This window comes from Crinia signifera, chromosome 4 (genome assembly GCF_055691185.1).
Source record: "Crinia signifera chromosome 4, ASM5569118v1, whole genome shotgun sequence".
Classification (NCBI taxonomy): Eukaryota; Metazoa; Chordata; class Amphibia; order Anura; family Myobatrachidae; genus Crinia; species Crinia signifera.
In genome coordinates, this window is record NC_139220.1 from 46769774 (window position 1) to 46795722 (window position 25949).

The 25949-nt window shown below is 42.5% G+C and overlaps 1 protein-coding gene across 2 annotated transcripts in view; it reads right to left on the reverse strand.

Moving 5' to 3' along the window:
• SGCD (sarcoglycan delta) overlaps positions 1-25949 on the reverse strand; it is a 528736-nt gene that overhangs the window by 45688 nt on the left and 457099 nt on the right. For both annotated transcript variants that reach the window (XM_083181716.1, XM_083181717.1), the window contains 3 exons: positions 24417-24518; positions 19138-19225; positions 17379-17498 (listed from right to left, as the gene is read on the reverse strand). In XM_083181716.1, coding sequence (XP_083037842.1) covers positions 17379-17498; positions 19138-19225; positions 24417-24518 — 310 coding nt within the window. The remainder of the gene's footprint in view (positions 1-17378; positions 17499-19137; positions 19226-24416; positions 24519-25949) is intronic.

Consider the following 25949-nt stretch of genomic DNA (forward strand, 5'->3'; position numbering starts at 1 on the left):
AAGCTCACCAGAAAATAACTGGGTTTTGCAGCAAAGAACTTTGGGGCCATTTATCATTCATCGCATTTACAATGCAATCTGGGCGGAATATTACCACCCAGGATCGCATTGTAAAATGCGATCACTTCGTAGGGATGTATCATCCCTGACAGTGCAGGGACAGGGCTCCGAAAGGAGCCCTTCTCTGCGAAGTGCTGACCCGGAAGCCAGGGGCTCTTCGCATGCGTGGTTATGAACTGACCCCCGCCGACCGCATTGCCGCCCGGGCAGTGCGATGTGTAGCTCATAGGCCACAATGGGCTATCGCCATCTCAGAATGGTGGTAGCCCAGGGGTGCGAAGCCGGGCTGCCCGATGTTGATGCATCGGGCAGCTTCGCATCACCCATAGAAACCTATGGGGGATGTGGCCGGCGGCGCTGCAGGGGGATTGAAGATTCCTGTTGCGGTCCCATTTTAATACATTCAGGGGATACATAATATTTGGGGGGATTTTGCCAACAAAATGTTACTTGATAAATGGGGCCCTTTGATTGGATGCCTTACACACACCAAAGGTACAGACTACTACCCAATAATCTGTGCAGACTTCTAAGCAACACATTGAACTGCATAACTGCTACTCCTCTCCTTTAACCCCTTTCAGTTAAATTAATATTTGTTAAAAAACTTAAAATACTGCTTCCCTTAGCTTTATTTTCGATTTAGATAAATCATCAGAGGGGGGGGGGGGGGGGGGGACGACATTGCAGCAACCATGATGAGACAACATATTTGTACGCAGTAACCATAAATAGCCCTTGCTGTCATGTCTAGTTGTGAGCGCTTTAAATAATGCCAGGAGTCTTTTTTTGTGCATTTCCCTACTGAATTTTTTGTTATTTGCAATGCTGTCTGAATAAAGGCCCCCATACACCAGAACCAAATTGTACCCAAGCATACAATCTCGAAGGGTCATTTAACGGACTGTATGCACATTGTGTGCATATTATCGTACGAAGTGTGGTCCCGCAGGGTCGAGTGGTTGGTCCTCTAATCAAACGTGCTGCATGTCTGATCAGTCATGATTAGGAACAGATCGTGCTTTTAAGCACATGCAACTGGTCGTTCGGCAGCTCATACAACCTGCGTCATTTAAGTGGCAGTTCTGACAGTTTAGATTCATACAATCAATCATGAGACAGACTGTCGTATGCAGCCGTTGGCTCTTATGATGGATATTGTGAGTACATTGTGTGTACAAAACCCCCCCATTCATGAGTCTGGGACTGCCGGTGAGTTGATGGAAAATCTTGACACAATCATGATTGTGAAAAGGTCGTCCTGATGTATGGCCAGCTTAAGATACACAAGCAGACTTTGCTGATTCAAATATGTGGCTCGCAGATATTCTGTGTGAGACTGCATCTTCATACCAAATGCTACTTTACAGAGCTTTCCATTGTAATCAGCAGCCTGCTTGTGCATCCCAATTTCAAAGTTATGCAAATAAGATGCATCTTGTAAAAAAAAGTTAGCAGAACTGCCATCTCATCTGGCGCTGCATGGCGTATAGAGGCTAGATGTACAGTATGAGGACACAACTCTATATACAATATATATATTTATATTGTTCCAAGTGTGCCTAGAATGTATTCTCCACCAAATGGTTTGTGAAAATCAGATCCTATACTTTTAATGGGATGTGTTTGCTAGTGTTGCATATTTGCAGGTGCACTGCATAGTGTGGTGCTGAGGGGCATGTCTTGATCCAGGGGGCGTGTCCTCCCACTAGGCTTAACCAGGAAGCTGTCTGCAGTCCTCCATGGACAGTTGGAAATGGGTTGGTGTATTCATTGTGAATCTCTGCAGCTTATATGCATGCACAATTCAGCAGCTCCCACTTGCTGCCCGAGCCTGCATCATTGTGTCTTACAAAAGCATCCAGACTTGTACCCAGTCCAATAATTAGCATCGTTCACAGCAATGAAACACTTAGGCTGCACACTTATTTGTTCAACATCTGCCTCCATCTAGGTAGTAGCTGCCTTCAATGTGTACAGGTAATTGTTGTTCTATAACAGCCTATAGACCAGTGGTTCCAGACTTAATCCGAATTTATCACGGCGCCCCTATACTATAAGTTTCTTATTTAAAAAATTTACAAACACAAGCAATTCTTCCATGCCCATTTGTTATTAGAAAATGTTGTAGTGAAAATAACTAAACAGTGGTATCTACAATGGTTTTATATACCCTGTAACATGCAAGAAAAACAATGTCAATATTATGTCAATGAACTATAATCTAAAAACAGCTACTCGCCCCTTCTGGCAGCTATTTGATTGGTTGATGGTGGCACACCGGCTTGTTGTCCTCTCCCAAAGCCCAAATCAGTGAATGGCCAATAAAATCCACCAATCGGATTACTAGTCGCCTACTGGATATAACAGATGTGGCTGGAGCAGAACCATAATTATATGTCCGAATGCTGCAGCTCCTCGGTAAAGGGTAAAGGGCATTGGGCATCAATATGTCTCTCCCAGATCCAAGAGACACTGCAATAAAGGAGGAGATGGGAGGCAGCTGGGTGCCGGAAGACTGCCCAACAGTCGGGATTCCGACGGGCAGGGTCTATTCTCCCTTGTGGGAGCCCAATCCCATAGAGGGAGAATAGAACCTGTGGTGAGTGAAGCGACTGAGCCCACAAGGAGCTTCTTTACACTCACGCCCCTGTCGGAGCACCGGCAGTCGGGATTCCGATGTTGGGATACTGACCACCATACCACACCCGAGGCAGCTGCAGCACTGCCCACTATAATGTACTAGCGACCCGCCCCGGCTTCGCACTGGAAGTACTAATTATCTATAGCCAGATGACTTCGGATTTTTGCAGTTGGTTGTTAGATTTGGGAATACCTTGTCGACAACGGCTTGAATATTCAGTTGCATTTGACAGAAGTTCGGTGGGAACGAAATCTCATTCGTGGCACAATCAATTAATTGCCAAAAAAAAGAACCAAAAATTCTGTTGATCCAATCGCTACCAAACTTCACAGGATCACCCGCTGGGCTAATCTGAAGATTGCCTGAAAATGTCATCAAAATCGGTCACAGCGTTTTGGAGTCCATTGGGAACACACACATCCATTTTTATATATAGATAGATGTAGACAAGGAGGCGGACACACTGCCACACACATTACAGTGGAAAGCGCTGCAGCTGGTATGACAAACACCACCCAGACAACCATAGGTAAGGCACCCTCTGTCTTTCTCTGAGCCATAAGCCACAGTCATGCCAGTTTACCCCAATAATGCAAACATCTCCACTTATTGATATCACTATGTCCTAGTTTACTGGACCTGAGGATTTGCTTAGCCCACAAACCACCTGCCTCCAATAAGTGCTATTTTAAGTTGAAATAATAATAAATAATAAAAAAATTACAGAAAGCAGCATCTGCAGCAGATATACAAAGATGCTAGAAAAATAGCAACGTTCCCTAAATAACTTTGTGTGTCCAAGGTTACAGCGATGGCCAAATGTTCTGGGATATATTGCAGGTCATGTAGTTCCTCTGCACTAAACCGCTGTGACAGAGGAAGAAAAAACAGCAATTAACCTTGCCGCGAATCTGCAATCCGCTGCTTGCAGAACTTAGATCAGAAAATAAACATTGCAAATGTTATTTGGGGACAGACGGAAGTCTGCTTGTGATAGGCATTAAAGTGGCCCATCAATATTATAAGCGCTCAATAATTTCTTTAATGCAAGGTTAAAGCAAACAAGGAATTTAATATAACTGTATATAATCAAATTTAAGAAACTCTGCCACAACATTAAAGTACAAATATGTGTACAGCATTACAATGAAATGATAGTGTATTCTCCTATTCACTTGCAATAATAATAATAATAATAATAAGCTTTGATAATGATATTGCACAACTCCAACCAGATTTATAACATCACAGAAAATTGCATTATTTATTAAAAGGTAAACCAAGCATCACGCAACACGCATCAGTGTAGCTGTAGGGATATTGCAGTGATCAAGTGGGGCAGTCTACACAATGGATCAAGGCTCAATGTTCTGAATCAGCTGTATTACACAATAGATATATATATATATATATATATATATATATATATATATATATATATATATATTACTGTATGTAATAAAAACACATGTCCTATTGCACCGGCCTGAACCCCCTGTTTTTGTCACTGCGGGGTCCATGGGCTGCACCCAGGGACCAGTCTGTCTACAGTACCAGCTCCTAAATTTTGACAAGAGCCTGGATCTGGGGAGTCAACCCTTTTGAGTTACTCCTTGGAGGGTGACACCCGGGAGAGGCCCAAACCCCCCTAGTGCCGCTACTGACAAATTTTCAATTTCAAATTTGTATGCAAAATGCAATTGCGAGTTTCTATATTACAGAGCTGCTAATTTTTGTAAGTGATGCTGCCGCCCAGCAATGAAAAGAGACACCCACTCCAGCCAATGAGGAAAATCGGGGTTAAGGGTAAGCCCTATGGAATGCGCAGACTGGACACACCATGTTTTTAGCATGTACAAGCTCACAGCTGGCGGCAGATACATGCCCTGGAAGTGTATATGACGCGCCTGTTTTATCCAATGCCTCCCCATTGATAGTGTTCATTCTAGCACCCGCTATCTTTGAAAAACCATGCAGTTCCTCTTCCCTGCCTATGGTGTCACTGTCTGCTGTAGTGCTTCTAGCACAGTGAGGTCTGTATATCAGCACTGATATGCAAGCCAGACCTGTGCTGGATGATGGAATGTGAGCTTACATGTATTAAATAGAGACCATACTCATCAAGGTTTCTTTGAAGGGAACTCCACTTTACACACACCCACCCACACCTCGTGTAATGCTTCAAAAGGTGCTTACATGTATGCTTACTTTATTTCAGGTGGTTATCCTCTCATAAAAGGTATCTTTGGGTCTAAGCGGACCAATTTAACAAAATTAGATGGTATGGTGTATTTACACATTTTTTATTTACAGTTTCTTATATAGCGCAGCAGATTCCGTTGCGCTTTACAATTGTAGACAGTGATAGAACAAACTTGGAGGTAGAAGGGCCCTGCTGCAAGCTTACAATCTATAGGATTATTATATATATGGTGTGGATTATTAGCTAGCCCTTTTTTAGATAGACCGTCAATAGGTCTACCCCACCAAGTTGACACGCAATAGGTCAACAGGGTCAAAATGTCGACATGGTCAAAATGTCGACAGGGTTAAAAGGTCGACATGAGTTTTTTCCATTTTTCTGTCCATGTCGACATGGACCGCTCAATTAGTGTTACATGTAGCCTTGCATGTCTCTCTTAGCTCACCATGCTTTGGGCTCGGTGACATTACTATTATCACTATTACATTCTCTCTCAATTCCATCATGGATGGTGAAGGAGAACAAGGTGGTTCAGAAGAAAGAAATAATCAAAAACTCATGTCTACCTTTTCATGTCGACTTTTTGACCCCATTGGCCTATTGCATGTTGACATTTTGACCCTTTCAACCTTTTGCGGGTAATAGGTTGACTGTATCTAGACACTGTAGATGGTAAAACCAGCAGATAAGCGACAGCCGGCAATGACATACCTCCCAACCGTCCCGTTTTCCACGGGAACGTTCCATTTTTTGGGGACGTTCCCGCTTCCTGCCCGGGGCCAGCAGTGTCCCAAGGCGGGAAGCAGTTGGGATTCCCGCTGCCACCCACTGAGCAGCGGTGAATAGACTAGGGGCAGCGGCGACAAAACAAGGGCGTGTCATTGCACAAATTATGCGATTTGAAGGCCCCTCGTCATGAGGCCACGCCCCAAATTTTTGGATACTGAAAGTTGGGAGGTATGTGATGATGCGGGAGCGCGCATCAGCACTCATCACTCATCGCTGCCCCATACACACAGGCCGGCTTTCTAGTTAAAATGGCAAAACTGAGCTGCTTTCAGCTCAATTTTGCCCAGTGTGTATGGGCCTTAAGCCTACCTCCAGCTGAGTTGGTTATTGCCTTCCATTGTAAGCAATGACCGCCTGTCTTTTTCAGGATGGCAATATATCCCCCACCCACTTCTATTTTAAATAGCTCTAATTCACATATGCATCTGTATTGTCTGTCCATAGTTCCACCCTTCTGCCTTTGTTGTATCCTTGATTTTCCTTCCAGTTATCCTTTATAATGTGACAGTATGTTTGACTGTGTAAATCGGCTTTCTGTTGTGCAGCGGTTTGTAATTGCTAGCATCGGTTTAAAATTAAAGTGTTTTTTTTTTTTTAATGAATAAAAATATCTACGATTACAATCTAAATGAAGCACCAACCCATTGGTTTTTCGACTCTATATTGCTGGTCTTGCCTTCCAGGTATTTGGTAAATGTAGCATGCCAGACTGTAACATGGAAACAGCAAGACACTGCTGGATACGATTCTTCCCAAAAGGAAATGTTAAACATTTCTCAGATAGAAAGGCAGAGAAAGTCAACAACATTTATCTTCTGCAGGAATAAAAACAAGATTATTCCTTTCGACATTGTATAAGCCTAGAATGCATATCATGCCCTCAGCACAAGATTGCAGTCAGCCTAACGTGCTCTTCTTCAGCTAACACGACAAGTCTGTAAATTCATGCTAATCCTCTCAAATCTCTTCACCAACATCCGCTATAGAGCGTCTTCAATTCCATATGCAAAATGCTGAATTCTTTATCAGGGCATCTTTTCCCACCTGCTGAAGAACAATTTTTATCTTAATGGTACATACACCATTGCTTTTTTGCAACCATGCTTTATTACACAGAGGTTTTCAGCCACATAACCTACAGAAGACAAATTAGACAAGGGAACACATTTCCCTATGATGAGAAGTATGCAAAATAAAGCCTTCATTTACATTGCAACACCTCATTTGAGATGGTTTCTAGTAATACTTGCCAATTCTCCCTGATTGTCTGGGAGACTCCCTGAAATAACAGCAATCTCCCGACTCCCCAAAGCGTCTAACAATCTCCCCGATTGCACTTTATCCCCATTAAGCAGCTTTTCTATTCTTGGGGGGAAAAATAAAATCAGATATAGAGACATTTAAATGAGATCATCAGTGCCTTTTCACTGCATTGTTTACAAGGCACAATGAACCCTTGTAGCCATTTTAAAGAAGATTTAAAGTGGCCACCTACATGGAACCACATGTAAAGGACCCCATACACTACAACGAGATGTTTGATCCTAAAGTCGGATGGAATTTCCTTTGAACTCCCCCTGGACCTTCCCAGGAGCGATTCCATCTGATTTTGTAATTTGGTGTATTTTTTGCATAAGATATATCTCATGCGATTGATCAAGCCAAGATAGATCACATGAGAGATATCTAAAGGCCCCCATACACTAGGGCGACTTGTCCTTAGAGCAGGGCTGCTGATGGGAGCAGAGGACGCTGCGGACGCTGCGGGGGACACAGGCGGCATAGAGCCGGGAGCTGTCAGTGCTAGAAAAAAAAGCCTATACAATGAATGGGCAGCCTGTGATTGGCTGAGCGCTCTCTCAGCCAATTGCTGACTGGCTGAGAGAGCGCTCAGCCAATCACAGGCCGCCCATTCATTGTATGGGCTTTTTTTTTTTTCAGTACTGACAGCTCCCGCCGGCTCCCCCTGTCCGGCTCTATGCCGCCTGTGTCCCCCGCAGCGTCCCCAGCCCCCCCTGCTCCCTCTACCGCCTCGCCGCCCCACTAGGTCCCAAGTCGGGTGGTCGGACGTGCAGCAGGTCTGACCACCCGACGCAGATCCGATGCACACGGGACCGCGCATCGGATCTGAGGGGACATCAAAACTAGCCGATTTTGGTCCGATTTCGGCCAGATCCGACTGATCTGGCTGAAATTTGACCAAAATCGGCTAGTGTATGGGGGCCTTAATGGTATACAATTGTGCCATAGGATATATCTGATGGGCTGGATTAGGGGGTTAGAGGGACTGGACATGTCAGTCAAACTTCCTGCGATATATTGCATGCGCAAAAAAGCACTCCATTTTCTATTTCAATTTCATGCGACTCCGATCAATCAGTGGTGCAGTACGAGCGATCTAGGGGCTCCTATCTAAAACTCATGGGACCGCAGATTGAATGAAAAACACATATGATTTGCCACTTTACAAACGATACATCGGCCCAAAACATCAAAATCGAATGAAATCTTTCAAAATAGTTGTAGTGCAGGGGGGCCTTAAGACACAATACACAAGCAGTATTAGAGTCTTTTCATCAACCAGTTGATCTTACTAACGGCTTTGGGGCTTTTTTAAGTTTGGATCGTGTAATTAATGTTTGACACGCCTCTCATATGTAGCAGCACACGTACGCACTTATAAGTGTTGCCTTCACATTCTCATTGAAACGCTTTTTCAAAAGTAGGCAAGTGTGGTTCTAGTGGCCATAAACAGAGCACAGAATGTATGCGCCGTAAAGCGACTAAATTTACTGTATTAGGAACATCAGTACATATGCCTATTAACCCCCTTCAGTGGTGTTTTTTTTGGGGGGGAGCGCTCCCCACTGGGCGAGTTTTTTATGGGGAGCGCTCCCTTAAAAAAAAACACCACTGCCACCCTGTCAATCAGCGGCTGCCCGGACCTGCGCCCCCGCACCCAGTCCCCGGCAGCCGGCTTGTCATAAGCCGGTGCCGGGGACTTCAATACAAAACCCGGAGGGGAGGGGGGTGGATGAGGCGCCGCAGAGGGGAGGGAGCCGGGCAGCGCTGAAGCTGCCTGAGTTCAGTGATTGTACTCAGCAGTGCTGCTCGGCTGTAAACAGTGGCAATCCCGAGAATTTTCCGGGCTTGTCAGACTGGACACTGAGGCACAGCCCGGAAAATTCTTGGGATTGCCACTGAAGGGGTTAATGAAAACATCAACTTAGCCAATCATGTAACAGAAACAGAACACATAAATGTGTGTGTCAGCGGTAAAAAGGTTTGGTTGTTTTTCAGCCCAAAACTGTCTAGACTAGGTCAAGATGACAAGAAGGCAAAATAACCTGAAATCGCCATGCATTACAATAGCATTAGCAGTCTTTGAAAGCACATTATTTAGAACCTTTCATACAATAGCAGAAGAACATATCCGCTTCCATTGTTGCCAGCAAAGAACAGAAATCTGAGGCTACAATGGGTACAAGGTCGCCACAACTTCCCAAAAGATTGGAAAAATGTCACCCACTTTCCATTTCTGCAGCATCATTCCGGTGGCAATGGCAAAATCTTAATTTTATAACATGTATCGAAGGGACCAACTTGTCCTGTGTCCACTATTTAGACGGACGGACGGACGGACGGACGGGGGGGGGGGAGGTCGGCGGGGTTGTAACAGTGTCTTAATATCAAATGAGCCTTGTTTAAATAACATTGCCTAATTGAGCATTGTCGCCAACCATATGATTCTGTTTGGTACTTGTGAGTTATCCGGGCTGCCGATTTTGTCCTTAACTTAAGGACACCCGACCGACGCGATGCCCGCGATTTAGCCGAAATCGGGGGCATCGCGTCGGTCGTGGCCGTTAGAAGGGGCCGCGACGCGATGCCCGCGATTTCCCATAGACAGTAATGTTAAAAGACACGATGGACCCGATTTCCCATAGACAGTAATGTTAAAAGACGCGATGGACCCGATTTCCCATAGACAGCAATGTTAAAATAAAATGACAATGTGAAATTGGCCAATATGGGCATTTCACATTGGATATGTTTTAAAAAAAAATGTTTCATGGCCCCCCACCACCGTTAACGCCACCCCGCTATTGACGCCAACCCGAAGCGTGGCGAGCGCAGCGAGCCCGCGAGGGGCTGCGGTACGCGTCCTCCGACCTTTTCATACCCCTACTATCCACTAGGGCGTGGAGTGAGAATAGAATAGTGTGGCGAGCGCAGCGAGCCACCGAGCCCGAAGCGTGGCGAGCGCAGCGAGGGGACGCGGATACCTTCACAGGTATCCGCGTGCCCTTGCGGGCTTCACAGGTGTCCGCGTCCCCTCGCGGGGCTCGCCACGCTTCGGGCTCGGTGGCTCCCTGCGCTCGCCACACTATTCTATTCTCACTCCACGCCCTAGTGGATAGTAGGGGTATGAAAAGGTCGGAGGACGCGTACCGCCGCCCCTCACGGGCTCGCTGCGCTCGCCACGCTTCGGGTTGGCGTCAATAGCGGGGTGGCGTTAACGGTGGTGGGGGGCCATGAAACATTTTTTTTTAAAACATATCCAATGTGAAATGCCCATATTGGCCAATTTCACATTGTCATTTTATTTTAACATTGTTGTCTATGGGAAATCGGGTCCATCGCGTCTTTTAACATTACTGTCTATGGGAAATCGTGTCGGAAATCGTGTCCATCGTGTCTTTTAACATCACTGTCTATGGGAAATCGCGGGCATCGCGTCGCGGCTCCTTATAACGGCCACGACCGACGCGATGCCCAGGATTTCGGGCGCGATGAAAAAATCGGCAGCCCGGATAACTCACAAGTACCTTCTGTTTATGGCCACAGTCTTTCTATATTGTACTGGCTATTTCCAGCAGGATAAGGCACGGTGTCACAAAGCTCACGTCATCTCAAACTAGTTTCATGAACAGGATAATGACCTCTAGAATAGCAAGATCTCAATGCATAAACCACGGGATGTGGCGGAATAGGTAATATGCAAAGACCTAAAATCTTTAATACCAATTTCACATCGTAAAGCTGGGTTGGATCCGGGATCTCGATCCTGGGTCTGGTACTTTCGGATTAAACCCAGTTTAACCCTTCTTATAACCCAGGTTGAATTGCCGAGTTGGTCGAACCCGGTTTTAAGCTTTGGAACTTTCACACTCCACCCTGATCTGGGTCAATGTTTCACCAACTCAGCAATAACCCGAGTCTGATTTGCGGTGTGAAAGGGGTATAGGAACATTTCCAGCATATATATATATATATTTGACCATTTTAATTGCCAACATCTCTAAGAGATGTCCAAAAATATCCGTTAAAAATGCCAACCTCTCTGTGAGAGATGCACAAAATATCGGTTAAAACTGCCAGCATCGCTCACATTTGTTATATGAATTCAAATAAAGAAATGTTCTGTAAAAAAAGAATATTTCCTATAAAAAGGTAAACATTACAATTTTCACAAACCAATTTTGACAAAATCACTTGGAATGCAAAGGGTTAAATGTATAAAACAATCTAAAAATATCTAGTTGAGTTTGTGCAATTTTTTGAATTTCTTCAAAATTGACATCTTATATATTATGTTGTGGTAGCATGACAGAAGGAATATACAGCACAATAGTCTATTTTTATGAAAATGTTCCTTTAAAAAAATGCTCATTATAGCGCATTATGCATAAAAGCTGATGAGATGCATTAACGTGAACTGATGCGCCTAATTTATGCCATTCTTAAAATAATCATGGCCAAAAGGCATTTATTGGACAGAAGGAGTTAAGTCGTCCTTAATAAGCCAAACTAACCTAATGCTTTAATTAAAAACTGCAGTTGAATCGAGATGAGATACAAATGACGGTAATTAAGATCAGGTGGTATCTAGAGGGCAATTTTATTATTAATCTAAAAAATACCTCTGACTAATTACAGAGGAGAAAATCACCTTGTGGCCTGCCGTGTATATCAATATCACAACAGTAAGTACATAGATAGACTCAATTCGTTATTAAAGGCTGTCAGTGGGAGACCTTTCATTAGGAAAGATTCAATACAAAGTCATTTATCACTGACACCCGACCAGACCGTTAATAAACAAAACCGTGTTAGATTTGTGGGGGTAGTGGGTCATAATCATAAAGGTAAACATACTGTACCTACATTCATTATTTTGTTTAATTATTATATATTTTTAAAGGTTTTACCTCCCTTATCTAGTAAATCTGGACATATCGTTAAACATGGTTTTCTATGGGAGTTTTCATTTATCAGTTTGTCGTGTTGGCATTTATTTTTTGTTTTTACAATTCAGAAATTAAAGAACACAGTTAATATTAATCATAATTGTCCTTATATTTTTAATTTGACAAGGTTGTAAAGCAGGCATATCCAAACTATGACCCTCCAGCTGTGTTGAAACTACACATCCCAGCATTCCTTGCCATAGTTTTAGCATTCCCGAATAGAAAAACTGTGGCAAGGCCTGATGGGACTTGTAGTTTCACAACAGCTGTAGGGCCATAGTTTGGACATGGCCGCTGTAAAGGATTAATGACGGTTATGTTTCATTACCCAAATGTAGATACACAGATTTTATATAGCTGTGTATTGAAACATTTCTCATGAACATAATTATTGATTAGTAAAAGCATTACTTGCGGACATCTTCAGATTATTTTCTCATGGTCACTGATTGTTATTGTACCTACTTGGCCGTAGAGAACATTTTATTAATACCACTGAGTTTAGTGGATAAAACATACACATTTCACAATTATAAAAACCCTAGCGACTGATGTCAGCTCCTGTAACAAATGCATAATCGATAAGAACTTAGCACTATGTATAAATAACAAAGATGAGACATAAGTGGCATAAAAGAATTGGTCTTTTTTAATCACTTAAATTAAAATAATGTGGAGGTGAAAGAAAGAACAGACAGTGGATCGGTGAAACCAATTGACCGTTTACTTCCAACAAAGCCTTCATGGGCCAATTGCCCAAACAGTAGCAGACAGGTCAGACTCCCAAACCAATAACCCATGCACAGCCCACCTGGCAGGATAAGAGGGGAGAATACCTCCCCAGTGCAGCAATGATGTTATTGGACTGTCCTATTTTTTTCACCAACCACTTTAAAATTTAGGCAAAAAAACTGGCTGATCTACAGCCATCCTGCCACTCTAAAAGTGCATACACACTACAATTTTTTGACCAACTTTTGTGTCCAATTTAGTTCATCTCGGCCATTCTGAACTAAATTGGTCAAAATATCTTTCAGTGCATTTGATGATGCACATGCCCGCCAGTTGTTCATTAAGGTTGTTCGTCAACTGTGCATGCAGTTCAATTTGGATATCTTTCAAAAAGAGCCTATAGACTGTAGCTAGATCTTTCGTCTATCATCAATATCTTTCGTTAACATCTTTCGTCCAGGACACTGGGTTCAAGGGAAATGTTTTTCAATGAAATTGGTCAAAAAAAGTGTACAGTGAGTATGCACCTTTAGCCCCATAGACACTAGATTATTCACTCCATGAGCGAAAGTTTTCCATTGAACTCCCGGGTGAATGACCTAATATATACACACCAAACTATACAGTTAACGATATTGTTCAGTGAAATCATCCTGCCCCCGCATGCAGCTCAATTTGTCAAAATCATCATCGAAAGCATGTACAGACAACGGAGGACATTGTTAATGACTTAGGGGAGCACATACCCTAAGCGATATTACATACGTTATCACTCAGAAGGGCCAAAATGAGAGATAGGATTTAAAATATCCCTTAATATCTATGGGGCATAAACTAAGAAGGACACACCCAAGACCCACCTACATGAGGTTATAATGTTATGTAGCATACCAACTCCTGTAACAACCACATCAGGTTTACATCAGCCCTCTGTTATTCTGTTTAAACTATTTTCTCCAAGTAAAGACTACTTAAAGGCCCATTTACTGTGACATAGTTGCACCCAAATCCGGGTGTTTTCAGGTATTAGCTGCAAATATTAAGTATCCTCTGAATGTATGAAGGAGGGACAGCAGCAGGAATCTCCTATCCCTCCTGCCCTGCCACATCCCCTCATAGGTTTCTATGTATCAAGATCGGGCAGCATTGCATCAGGTACCTACCAGATAGTAACTGAATCTGCCACAAGCAGGGCTGTTGAGATAGCACTTTGGACCCGATACTAAAGGGGGGGTGGCCAATGGAGGCATGACCACTCCCCCTCTGGGGAAAACAATGATGGAAAATACTGCTTCATGCTGCAAAGTTGGACATTGTTGCCCTCAGTAACTAGCCAGGGGTGATGAGGACCCCCCTCCTCTATGCGCTCCTGACCATGAGAAACAAAAATAGTATATTTTTTATGTTACAGTAGTAGTTATGAAATGGTTTATATTTAGAGCACAGTAAAAATAATCTCGGTAAGTGAAAAGGTTTATTATTGGTTGTTTAGCATTATTTTATTATAAAAACTTCAATTTTATACCACACAGTATACCACACAGTTAGCCTAATTCAGCATTGATCGCTAATTACAGAATTCGCAAATCAAGCTATTATCGAATGACTGTGCATGCCTATCATATGCATTGCACATGCATGAGGGGAATATCAACTAAAATGCGTATGAATCGTAAATGCAATGGAGCTTGACTGTCAGGAACCTGGCAGATGGGGGTAGAAAAAACCCGCCATTTTCTAGGTGTCTGAAAAAATGCAGGTTCTACCATGGCATTATGTGTATAAGGGGCTTTTCTGTGGCATAACTTGTAGAAGCAGCTATACTGTGTGCTGTAATCTGAATAATCGACACTACTGTGTGGTGTGATGTAAACTGGTATTGCTCTGTGGCCACACTGCTTCCCCATGAAGCCACATAGATATTTGCCTCTGCCGCACTAACTGTCCTTAAAGGTGGAGGCTACCAATCAATTTTCTGGGACAGCACCAAAATTTTGAGTTATGGCTTTGAGTGGAAGATTACGGTTCGGTTAACACTACGACACAGAAAAAGTTGTCATTCCCCTGTCCCATCCCATGTGGGTGGGATGCCATCAGTCTCCTGACTGCATCCTGATCACATCCCATCTAATCTACTCCCACTATATGCAACTTAAAAAGCAAAGTGAACTTAATTCATTATTTATTATAATCTAATGTATCCCACTCAAAATTGCTGGCCTCTAAGACAGACCTTTTGTTTCCTTGAGGCCAGTCTTTGGTGTAAATTTACTAAGATGGGAGTTCTATAGGTGCCCATACACGCACCGATTTCACTGTGCTGTGCGTTTTGTACTTCAAGCTGCCATACGATTTTGGCACTTGAAGTGGATGCGATGCACTGTACTGTACTTTGCGGGTGCGATGCAATTTTTGCCCCTTTTTTAATTTTATTTATTATTAAAAGTCAATTTAAAAAATTGCATGTACTCCTGTACTGATGCGGTGCGATGCAATGAAGCACAAAAAGTACTGCCTGCAGATCATTTTTGTGCTTTACAATATTTTACCTGCGGGGACGCGCATCGCATCCCATCCCGCAGATACATCGCACATGTGATGCGTTTTGTACTTCAAAAGTACAAAACGCATGCGATAATCGCAGTGTGTATGGGCACCTTATTGAAGATGGGATGTTGCCCAGAGCAACCAATCATATTCTGGACGGGATGTTCTACGCGAAAAATGCTGTAAAAACCCCGTTATCGGGTTTTTACTGCATTTTGATATGCAGGAAAACCCACACGCTGGGCTCAGGTCCACAGGACCGCGCATGGGACCCGAGGGGGATGTCAAATGCAACCAATTTGGGCTGATTTCTCGGCACTTGCACTTTAAGAACAGCAACAGCGACTCTTATGCTGTGTACACACGGTGAGATTTGACATTAGGTTTTGACTATATAGTCAAAATCGCATGCAGATCGCACAGGTTTTTTAACTTGCGATCCCGATCCGTGCTCCCGTGACAGCACAAATCAAAACCCAGATAGACAGGGCAGCAATGACTATATAGTGCAAATCTAATGTAGATAGCATGAATTGTATGTAAATAGTACAGAGTTAGCAAAGATTGCATAGCACTCAAATCTTAAGTCGAATAGCAAGGGAATCTCACTGTGTGTACACACCATTACAGGTGAAAAGAAGGTACTGTCCGGTACATTTATAAGCACAACAAAATAAATATAGACGACACATTGCATAGTCAATTTGATTTACTTCTAACTAAACACAGTAAATATATGTATATCTATGGTGATCATCAGGGCTTCCTGTAACAAGATGGACTGCAAGCTTTTTTTTTTAGATCCATCAAAACTACTATTTCTATTATTAATAGACTTGTTTTGTTTATCAAATCTCCCAAGAGCTGACAGCCAGTTATTCCTGGAAATAATTTGTCATACAGAGTGAGTGATAAGATTTGAATTAAGAGATTCCTTTTCAAATTGTCATTTTAGCAGAGAAGCCTCCGTTGTGGGAATTCAATCACACTGACAACCTGCTTTATAAACCTCTATCTCTCTGTGTAATTTAAGAGAACTTGAAGTCGATTCTCAAGGGTTGCAAAAGGGCTGAATTGTGGCTACCAGGAACAGTGATCTTGTTCCAGTTAAAGGCATATCACACACCGGATAACAGCTGTATTTAATGCCAAGCTGCATGTTGCCATGACTACAGAAGGCAAAACTCTGGGCAAAGGGCACTGTACTCACATTCTCTATTAAATGATAAGTCCGTCTTTTGTGGAATTGAGGACATCATATGGATCAATTTTGTAATGGAAACAAATGCCTACAGTAGCTGGCTGGTGTTAGGTATTCTCAGTAACCCAACGTCTAATCCTTATTTTTTACATTCGGATGACCTATGTATCCTGTAAATGTGTGACCTGACTACAGACGTCCGATGCCCGACATGGATTTGGTTTCCATGTAAGCAGAAAGAAACTACAAATGTAAAATAAACTAGTTCGATGCTGGTTGTCTCAGCCGATTGGTTGGTGTGGATGCTTAAAGGTGCGTACACACTGGCCGATATATATCAGCCGTTCGACTGAACGGAACATATATTGATGCACCATCGGCAAGTGTGTACCATCCTATCAGTTGTTCACAGCCCATGCCCGATATAACTAAAGGGATATCGGAGCATTGTGCTTTGTGTAAGGACGATCAGTTGACCACCAGTATAGTCGCGCCGGAAGCCGCCGGTGCTTAATAGCTCAGTAGGAGGACACATGCAAAAGCACCCGCCCATTTATGATGTCAGTCCCGATGGATTGGGCAGAGCGTATGGAGAACACACTGCCCGATACATCTGTAGATATATCTACCAGCGTGTACCAAGCTTAGTACGGGTGTGGTATAGAGTTCCGACAGTCATTAGCCCGAGGTCGGGATCCCGACAGCTTGGCGAGCGCAACAAAGCCCCTTGCGAAGGTATTGTTTTTAACAGAATCATTAGGAATGTATCTGAAATAGGAATCCTGATTTATTGTGGTTGACCCCAGTTGCGCGATCAGTACCATCATTAGTAGAAATAAATGCCTTGTCCTCTCCCATGTGTTACGAACTTTTGATGCAATATTTTTCACAAAAAAAAACGTACCAAAAAGTGTCAAAAGTTAAGCCTTAAACCATAAATGAAAGTAGTACCTAAAACTCGCAATCTATCTGCTCCGACCACCACCTCCTTCTCGTTTGCTGAGAAAAGGAGCTTCCCTTCATTGGACATCACCTCCAGACTGTTCCCTCGGGCCTGGATACCCTCCGCCGCTGTAAGGAAAGAAAGGCAATATTGGTGTTACACAAAACTTCTGCACTCACTTTATACATCAGTAAAATTTAACATAAAAAATGACACAGTTTCTTATAATCATAGTGAGAAACAAGGCCACTAAGGCTACATATTCAGGTGTAAAAAAATGATAATACTGCTAATTTTGCCCAAAGTTTTGAGTTGGGTCTTTACCCCTTTTTTCATGTGAAAAAAAATTCCAGGTTTTCTTGTGAACACACATGGGAGCTGTATTCAAATGTTTTAGTGCTGGCAGCCACTAGAGGGCACTCCAACAGAGCTATTCTAATATACTGTAGCTCCATTCAGAAGTGTCCGGTTGCCTGCGGAGGCATTTAAGCTCGCACTCCACGGGGGTGGCAAGTTGAAATCCAAGAAAAGTCATCTGTTTGAGCACTCAAACTGGACTTTTTGCATTGCCCCCATTAGTTTGGTGTTGTTTAGCAGTACATAGCAGCTATACATTAGTGGAATCGGTGCAAAAATAAGATTGATTGGATAATCCCCCCCACCCTTGATCTCCCGCCACATTATAGGGGGGTTTGGGCGCAATATGACAATTGAATACGACACAAACTCTGATTTAAGTTCGGATCTATTTGTTTTCGAAAAAAAAAAAAAAGGAATGTTAGGGCTGGTTAAATGTAGTTAATGGAAAAAATAATGTACAAATGAAAAAAAAAAACTGGATTTATCTATCCTTGTCCAAAGTGCTACTGTGACCTCTGAAGTCCTCAACAGTTTAAGAGCACGCTAACAGCACATTAATAAACATTTATATCAAAATATTAAATTCAATATCATATTACAGTTATGTCTATAATGGTGGGAAATATATAATTTGTACGTCATTTATGCCACCTAGAAACCCTTGGGTTGGGGATTGTTACAGCTCTCTGCAATGTTTAAATAATATAGATTATATGGCAAGAAACAGTATGCAACACTATGGCTCAATGTTTATCATTGCCACCTTACAGTACAGGAGTCATGTGTTCAGTTCTGACCAGGGTTACGTTGGTGGGGAGTTTGTATGTACTCTAAGCTTCAATGGGATTGATGTGACTGTTTATTACAGTATACAGTATAATAAAAACAACATTGCCAAAAGGTCGACACAAGCAATAGGTGTCATTGGACGACATGACTTTTTCACAATTTTTTCCCCAGTTTTTGCACTTTTTCATACACGTGGATAGTAAAGTGTTGAGGTTACACTAGGTGGAAATACTGTCCGGTTCTGACATGAATAGATCGAATTTACATTTGACCTATTTAATCTATTTGACCTATTTAACGTCGGTCCATTTTTCCAATTGTAATAGAGTCCGACAGTCAAAGTCTGTATCTGTGAATACGGCCGGGGATTCAACAATACAGTCGTTAAATCCATGTAAGAAATGTACTGTAGAAATAGCTGGAAACCTGTGTCATTCATTAGCTGGCAGAGATTTATATATAGCTTAATGACGTACACATATCTTTGGACAAAGTTAAAGCAGTTATATAGAATAATTTCTTCAAACACAATACTGTAAGATTTATGAAGAAAGAAAACTTAGGCTTTGTGGAAACCACGTGAAACTACTGGACGTTGTCCATTTTTGCTGACATTACCTGTGACCAGCTGAGTGACCGGCTTCATGTCCTGGTTGAGAATGTTGAGAGTTACATTTCGATCCGACTGAAGGTATAACGGGCTGCCCTGCAGCAATCATAAAAAATGGGGAGAAAAGATTAGTTCTGAAAATTTACAGTTCCAAAAGATCACATTAAACACTGGAGATGGCTCAGAGTTTAATCATTTGAATACCCTGGAGGCTGCGCCATCTAATTCCATGCAATCCCAACTCAACTGTCATCTTCCATCAAGTGAATAATTCCAATATCTGAATTCTTAAACTGCTTTTTCTTTAGGTTACACTCAAATGTGTCTAGAAAATAAGACTATAAAAAGTGAAGATGACCTTTAATTTTTTTTCCCCTCTCATTTGTGAATACTGTAAGTGACTATATTTCAGGAGTTACTGGGATAGATCTATTGAAGATATATATAGACCACATCCCAGCACTCCAGAGAGGGGGTGATAGAGCAGGGAAATTGCTTAGGTTGGAAAGCAAATGGATCTACCGGCTCCAAACGGTCTCACCGGGAGGACTGAATGAACGCATGAACTGGTCCATTTTCCTGTGATCATTTGCATATTAACCTTATTGTATCAGTTTCATATTTGTGTATGTCTGTCATCTTTCGTTAAACAGGCAATTTACATGTATAATCATGGTTGTTCCGTATGAGGATATCACAGTATTAAGCATCGGAATCATGTATTGTCAGGTGCCACAGTTTACCCACTTAACATTATTTTTGTCTCCATAGATTTGTTTTTCTGAACGCTGATTGGCAGCGGGAGACGGTCTCCAAGTGCAGCGGGGTGTTCCCATAGCGACGCGTCCAGCCGCAGGGAATCCCCGGCACGAAGGGATGACGTCAGTGGACTGACGCTACGCGGAAGTGGGAGCCGGTTCCACACCTCGCTGCCGGTCAGTGTTCTGCAGGAGAGTAAGTATTTAAACTCCTTCGCCGCCACACAGCGGTTGTTTGTCCTTTCTATTGCATGTGCTAGCAGCCTTGAAGAAAATGTCCTAGGTGACATTGAAACGTCGGCAGATTGACGCACATGTACCTTGTATTGATGTACCATTAAAACCTGTTTGAACCAGCCCCGGAGTGACGCTACCTTCCACACTTCGCTTTCAATCCTATTGCTGGCACCCGGGCACCATTGACTTTGTAAGCAGAGTGCCGATTCACAAGCATTGTTCTATATATATATATCTATATATATTCTAGCAATTAGTAAAGGCTTGAACCCATCCAGTCCTCTACACAGCTACTGTGGAATTTGGAGAGATTGAATCTCCTGACGCCCGGTGCTGTCCCCAGTGTCTCTGGGCTGTGGATGCCAGGTTGATAGCAAATAAATGGTTAAAGAAGTGTGAAGATTAGATATTGGGTTCTATAGTAGAACTACAGGGCCCAGCAAGCCTCCCCCACATGATGGGACTTGGAGAACTACAAGCCCCAGCATGCGGGGCATTAATGGGCCCACTGGGACGTGTAGTCCTACTACAGAACCAATAGCCCAATAACTGACACACACTGATTTAAGTGAAATGTTATTACATACCACATACATCCATACGCGCCTATCTTGATCACATATGTTCGGTCCACTTCTCCATGTAGAATCCAATATGGTACCTGTGGAAAAAAAAATTATACTCACCATCCACCCGGTATAGATCACGTCCTCTTCTGTCCCTGTAGGCATCTACGGGTAAGAAAAAAAATCGCAAATAACCGAATCCAAAAGGACTGAAGGAAGCCCATGTACACATTTGGGCTTCATTCATCCAAATGCCAGGTCCCCGCGTGACTCATGTCCCTGCAGGACCTGGCAGCCAATCAGGGAGTGCTACTGCAGCAGCGCTCCCTCGATAGATCAGCGGAGCTCAGCTTACTGGGCCCTGCAGTGAGAGCAGTCATGGGGGGACCCGGCATTCTGGGGAAGGAATCCCATGTGTATACATAGGCTTCCTTCAGTCTGTTTGGAAATGGATTTTGTGATTTTTTTTTAACCCATGGATGCCTACAGGGAAAGAAGAGGATGTGACCTACACCGGATGGATGATGAGTATAATTTTTTTCCCACAGGTACCCTTTTGGAATCTACATGTAAAAGTGGACCGAACCAACATGATCAAGATAGCTGAATATGGATGCTTTGGCCGGGTGACCTTATGTAAAAAAGAGTGCTCTGGCTGTGACATGACACCACTGGCTGTTTGAGCAATATGGGGGACCCCTACTCCATTTGTTCCCCCCCCCCAGATTTTGGGAACCACGACCGGGCCAAGAGCCTGGTGCTGGTTATAGAAATACAGGGGGACCCAATTTGACACCCCCCCCCCCCCCATTTCCGCAACGAGGACCTGTTCAACGAGCCTGGGGCTAGGTATACTCGGGAGGGGAGAGCCCAAGCTGTTTTTTTCCCATTATTTAATTAATTTTTACACAGAGAAGCATCTGACTGTTACGAACGTTAGTAAATGAGCACACCACAATAGAAATCATGGCCATTTACGGCCTTGTTCTATGGATGGTGTTATCATTCATACACCAGAATTCGGTGTATGAATTCGGCAAATCAGCCAAATTCAACTGATAGTAAATTAGCTAAAGCTAATTTGGCAGCCGTATTTTACATCAAATGGGTAGAAATACATACATTTGTACCCATTCGATCTTCGTAAATTAACCTCATTGTGGCTTCTGCAAAAGATACAGACTGGTACTGACAAATGTATGTTATCAAATTGCAGCGTGCATCTCAAAGTACAACTGCCTGCCAGCTGCAACCTCTGGGACCAAAGCAATCAGGATCCCGACTGCAAAGTATATTGCTATAAGTTCTTATGGAACAGCCATCATTATGTATTAGATCCACTGCTATTTTATTTATTATATATATATATATATATATATATATATATATATATATATATATCCCTCTAAACAGTTCCCATTGCATAGCCTTGCAGCCACGCAAGTGAGCAGCTGTCTGCGCTTCCACCCTCAGAGTATCAGTCAGACACGATTGCCGCAGCCGCAGATGGTGATCTCCGTGACCCTCTCTGTCTGTGTAAATCTTTATCATTAACCTGCCAGCGAGGAAGCTGTAAAGACTGTTTGTGCAACCACTGATACGCAGCGTATGTTTACAGTCATTGGCTTCCTCTGGCAATCCGCTGCGAGCAACGTTAGCAAATGTAGGGCTTCCCGATATAATGTGAGGGCTATAGTTATTTATGCGGCCAACTTGCGAAAAGCTAAACAATGGAATGAAAGCCGCTTATTCCTTGACTGTTGTCCGGCTTTGCGTGCAGACAACACATGCGGCATTTACTTGTATACTGATACTCAGACTTGGAGAATCACACTGAGCTGTAACACTAGAGACCAGCACAATGCTCACAGTCCACCACTCACACTGCAGAGCAGCAATCTGCAGCTTCCCAGGTACAACAGATGAGCAGGGGACATTCAAAATATTGGATTACAATATATCAGATTATTTGATCTTTTTTTGTTCCCCCACCCACACAAACACAGCTTTATTCATACTCACCTCATCTCCTGGTGTTCACGGCAGCCATTGGAATCCTCTTCAGCAGCATCCCCGGTCGCAAGGATGTAATGCGCTGGCATGCCGGTGATGTTGTGGCGCATTCTTGGAACCGGAGATGCCGCTGAAGAGAATGCTGATGGCCGCCGTGGATGCAGGGGATACCGTGGATGTCGGGGGACCAACGGTGCACCGCCAGGGGACCAGATAAGTAACAACAACAAAAAATATTGCGAAATCCCCAAAAATCCCTCGTGGTCCCAAGCATTATGGATAAGGGATACTCAACTCTAATGTAATGGACCATCAATGTTAAAGTGTTCATAATAAATAAATAATAATAAAAAAAAAAATAATAATAATAATAATATATATATATATATAAGTATATTTGCTCTCTGACTGATGAGATACACAGTACTCCCCTTGAATTTAAATCTGGTGAAGACATCAGTCGGATAGTTTATATATCCATCCTGAATTTTTGATATCCTGCCAGCCTACACCCGTTTCTAGGGTGTTTGATCCAACTCTGGTACTCCTACCATTCGTTATAGAATACATGTTTTGATACCTTGTTACCCCTGAGGAAGTCCCTATGGGACGAAACGCGTAGGGTCTCTCGGAAGTGGTATCTCACATCAAATTTATGATGCGAACATCTGTATGAAATACATATTTTATATACTTTTTATTGTATGAAATAAAAACTTTTTACTGCTTTATATGTGTGCATATATACAGTTTTGGTGAAACTGCCATCAGCGCACCTCTACACTTTCTTTCTCTCTCTTTGTTTTCCCTATACCTCTATTAACAGCGAGGTATTTAGAGGTGCTGCTAACCCCACAGCGCAGACAGGGTCACAACCCCATCTATATATATGTGTGTGTGTGTGTGTATACACACATGAATTTTCCTAGTGCAGTAACGCTTGCCCAATGCTGCAATAAAGTCTGCATTATACACGCTGACTGCTGAGAAATATAACATAAACACATTTATGCTGTTGGTGACTTTTGTGGATCTAATTTGTGTCTTTACAGAACAGCAAGTTAAGAGAGCACGGAAGAGAATCAATAAATAATGACCTGAGTAAACCAACGCTGCTCTGAAATAAAAGTACATAATCTGTTATATCATCCCTGTATTACAGCATAATTAAAACTTCTCTTTTCACTGAAATTCTTCTTAAAAGCATCTGTTACACTTCGTTTGCCTAATCGGGGTATTTGAAATATGATGTCAATAAAAAACTGTTGCAATAGAAAGAAAGCAAGTAAAAAAATGTATTTGTCACAAGAATATTTCTCTTGGTCGATTTCATTTAATTGAATTTAAAGTACAGGCACATGAAATTGCAGATTCACTTGTTATGCCGAAAACCTGGAGTGACTCTGGTTCCCCAAGGACAGATCTAGCAAACCTGCTGTTTGCACCTGCAGGCAATAATAATTTACAAGTGAACAGTATAGTATTAATGGCTGGTGTTATGTGATGGCAGAAGATAGATATTCTTCCCTCGCTTGGGATTTGAACCTATTTTTCAAATGTAAAAACCATTGCTATTACCATTCAGCCCTTCTAGAAGAGATTTTTTTTGTATTGTTTTTTTATGAAAGTGATGTTGTTACAGAGGAGTCCCACAGCATTTATGCATTGCTGGGAGAAGATATTCTGATTTACCGCTAAAGGAGAAAAACTTACCGGCCTGGAGCGGATTTCTTTGGCATACAGAGGTTTGAGAAATTCGGAATCTCCTTCTAGCCGCAAACCTCTGTCTGTGATTCTCAGGTTCCCCATTCCATCCTGAAAAACACAGAATAAAGGCAGCAATGTCAATCCGGGATATTTATAAAGGTCTGAGACATTGCAATGTAGGAAATCCATACGTATGGACTGCAGCATCACTTAAGCACGATGCGATTGTACCAGGATGTAGCATTATTAACAATTGCTATTCAAAGAAAGATCAAAGAGCATCAATGAAGAGGAGGCAAGATACTGAATCAATCTGATTGTCATATATACACAAACACACACACACACACACACACACACACACAATAGTGGATTAAAGCCTAATAATTAGAATTAATATTCCAGTCCAGTACACAGATGCAAATGTCCATATGTAAATTTATTTTAAAAAGTCTTTCCATAAAATTAATGGTATAACATCTTTTTTCAAGTACACACTATTCTTCTTCCCCCTTTGTAAAAAAAAATCTTATACTTCTGCCCGCCAGCATCCCAATACCATCATCCCCTCTGATTGATACATAAGGACAGTCAAATAGCAGTTTACTGTATCCAGTTGAGCACAAGAGGAATAAACCAGAGAATCGAATCGGGCACTGTTTGTTTACATTGTGATCTGTATTGGTATTTACATCTGTAATGATCCCCACAGCTCACTTATCCCTTTCCTTCATGGGACTGCTGCCCACATGCAGAAAATAAACTGTCACTGCCAATTTGAAAGTGCAAATGTCAATATGTGGTTGTACAATGGTGTCATTGATCCTGTTTAATATTAAAGTGACATCACAGTTAATGCATGTTACCGTGCTTACTTTCCAAGCCATTTGAGATAGCCATGTCCCATTAATAGGGCATTCACATGGCTTCCTACTTGCTTTAGGAATGTGACTGTCGTGTGACCCGTATGTAATGACCTTTCTGACTGAGTATATCAATTACTGATCAAGGACTGAGATAATAGTCCATGAGTCCAGTGAGCCCGAGTCACTTAGGGAGCTCAATATTTCCACTAGCGTAGGCACCAGGTGGTCCACACACATGCACAGATGAGCAGTAACACCATCAGGAAAATGTCCTGAAGAGGACTTCAGAGTTCAGAAGTCCTGAGAAATTCCTGCTATAGATGCATCTACGTGGAAGACATGTTAACAAGGGAACCAGACAGGGAATTGTACAATATTAATGCATAGGGAAGCATAAAAAGGAGAGGAATACATCTGGGTTGTACATCAGGTTCCCCTTGGAGACCGTTAATTAGGGGTATACAATTTCTGGTAGGCCTGGCTCTCTGTTTATTAGACAAATGGGAGTCTGCCTTATTTGCATCAGAGAACCATTGTGGAAACCACAGAAGTGTTATTGTAGCTTTTTCAGAGAGTTGCGAATTCAACCGCAATTTAATAGAACTCATTCCTGATAAACCTCTGTTGGTGGGGAACCTTTATATGTGGAGGACACCACCAGAATGTGTGCCTA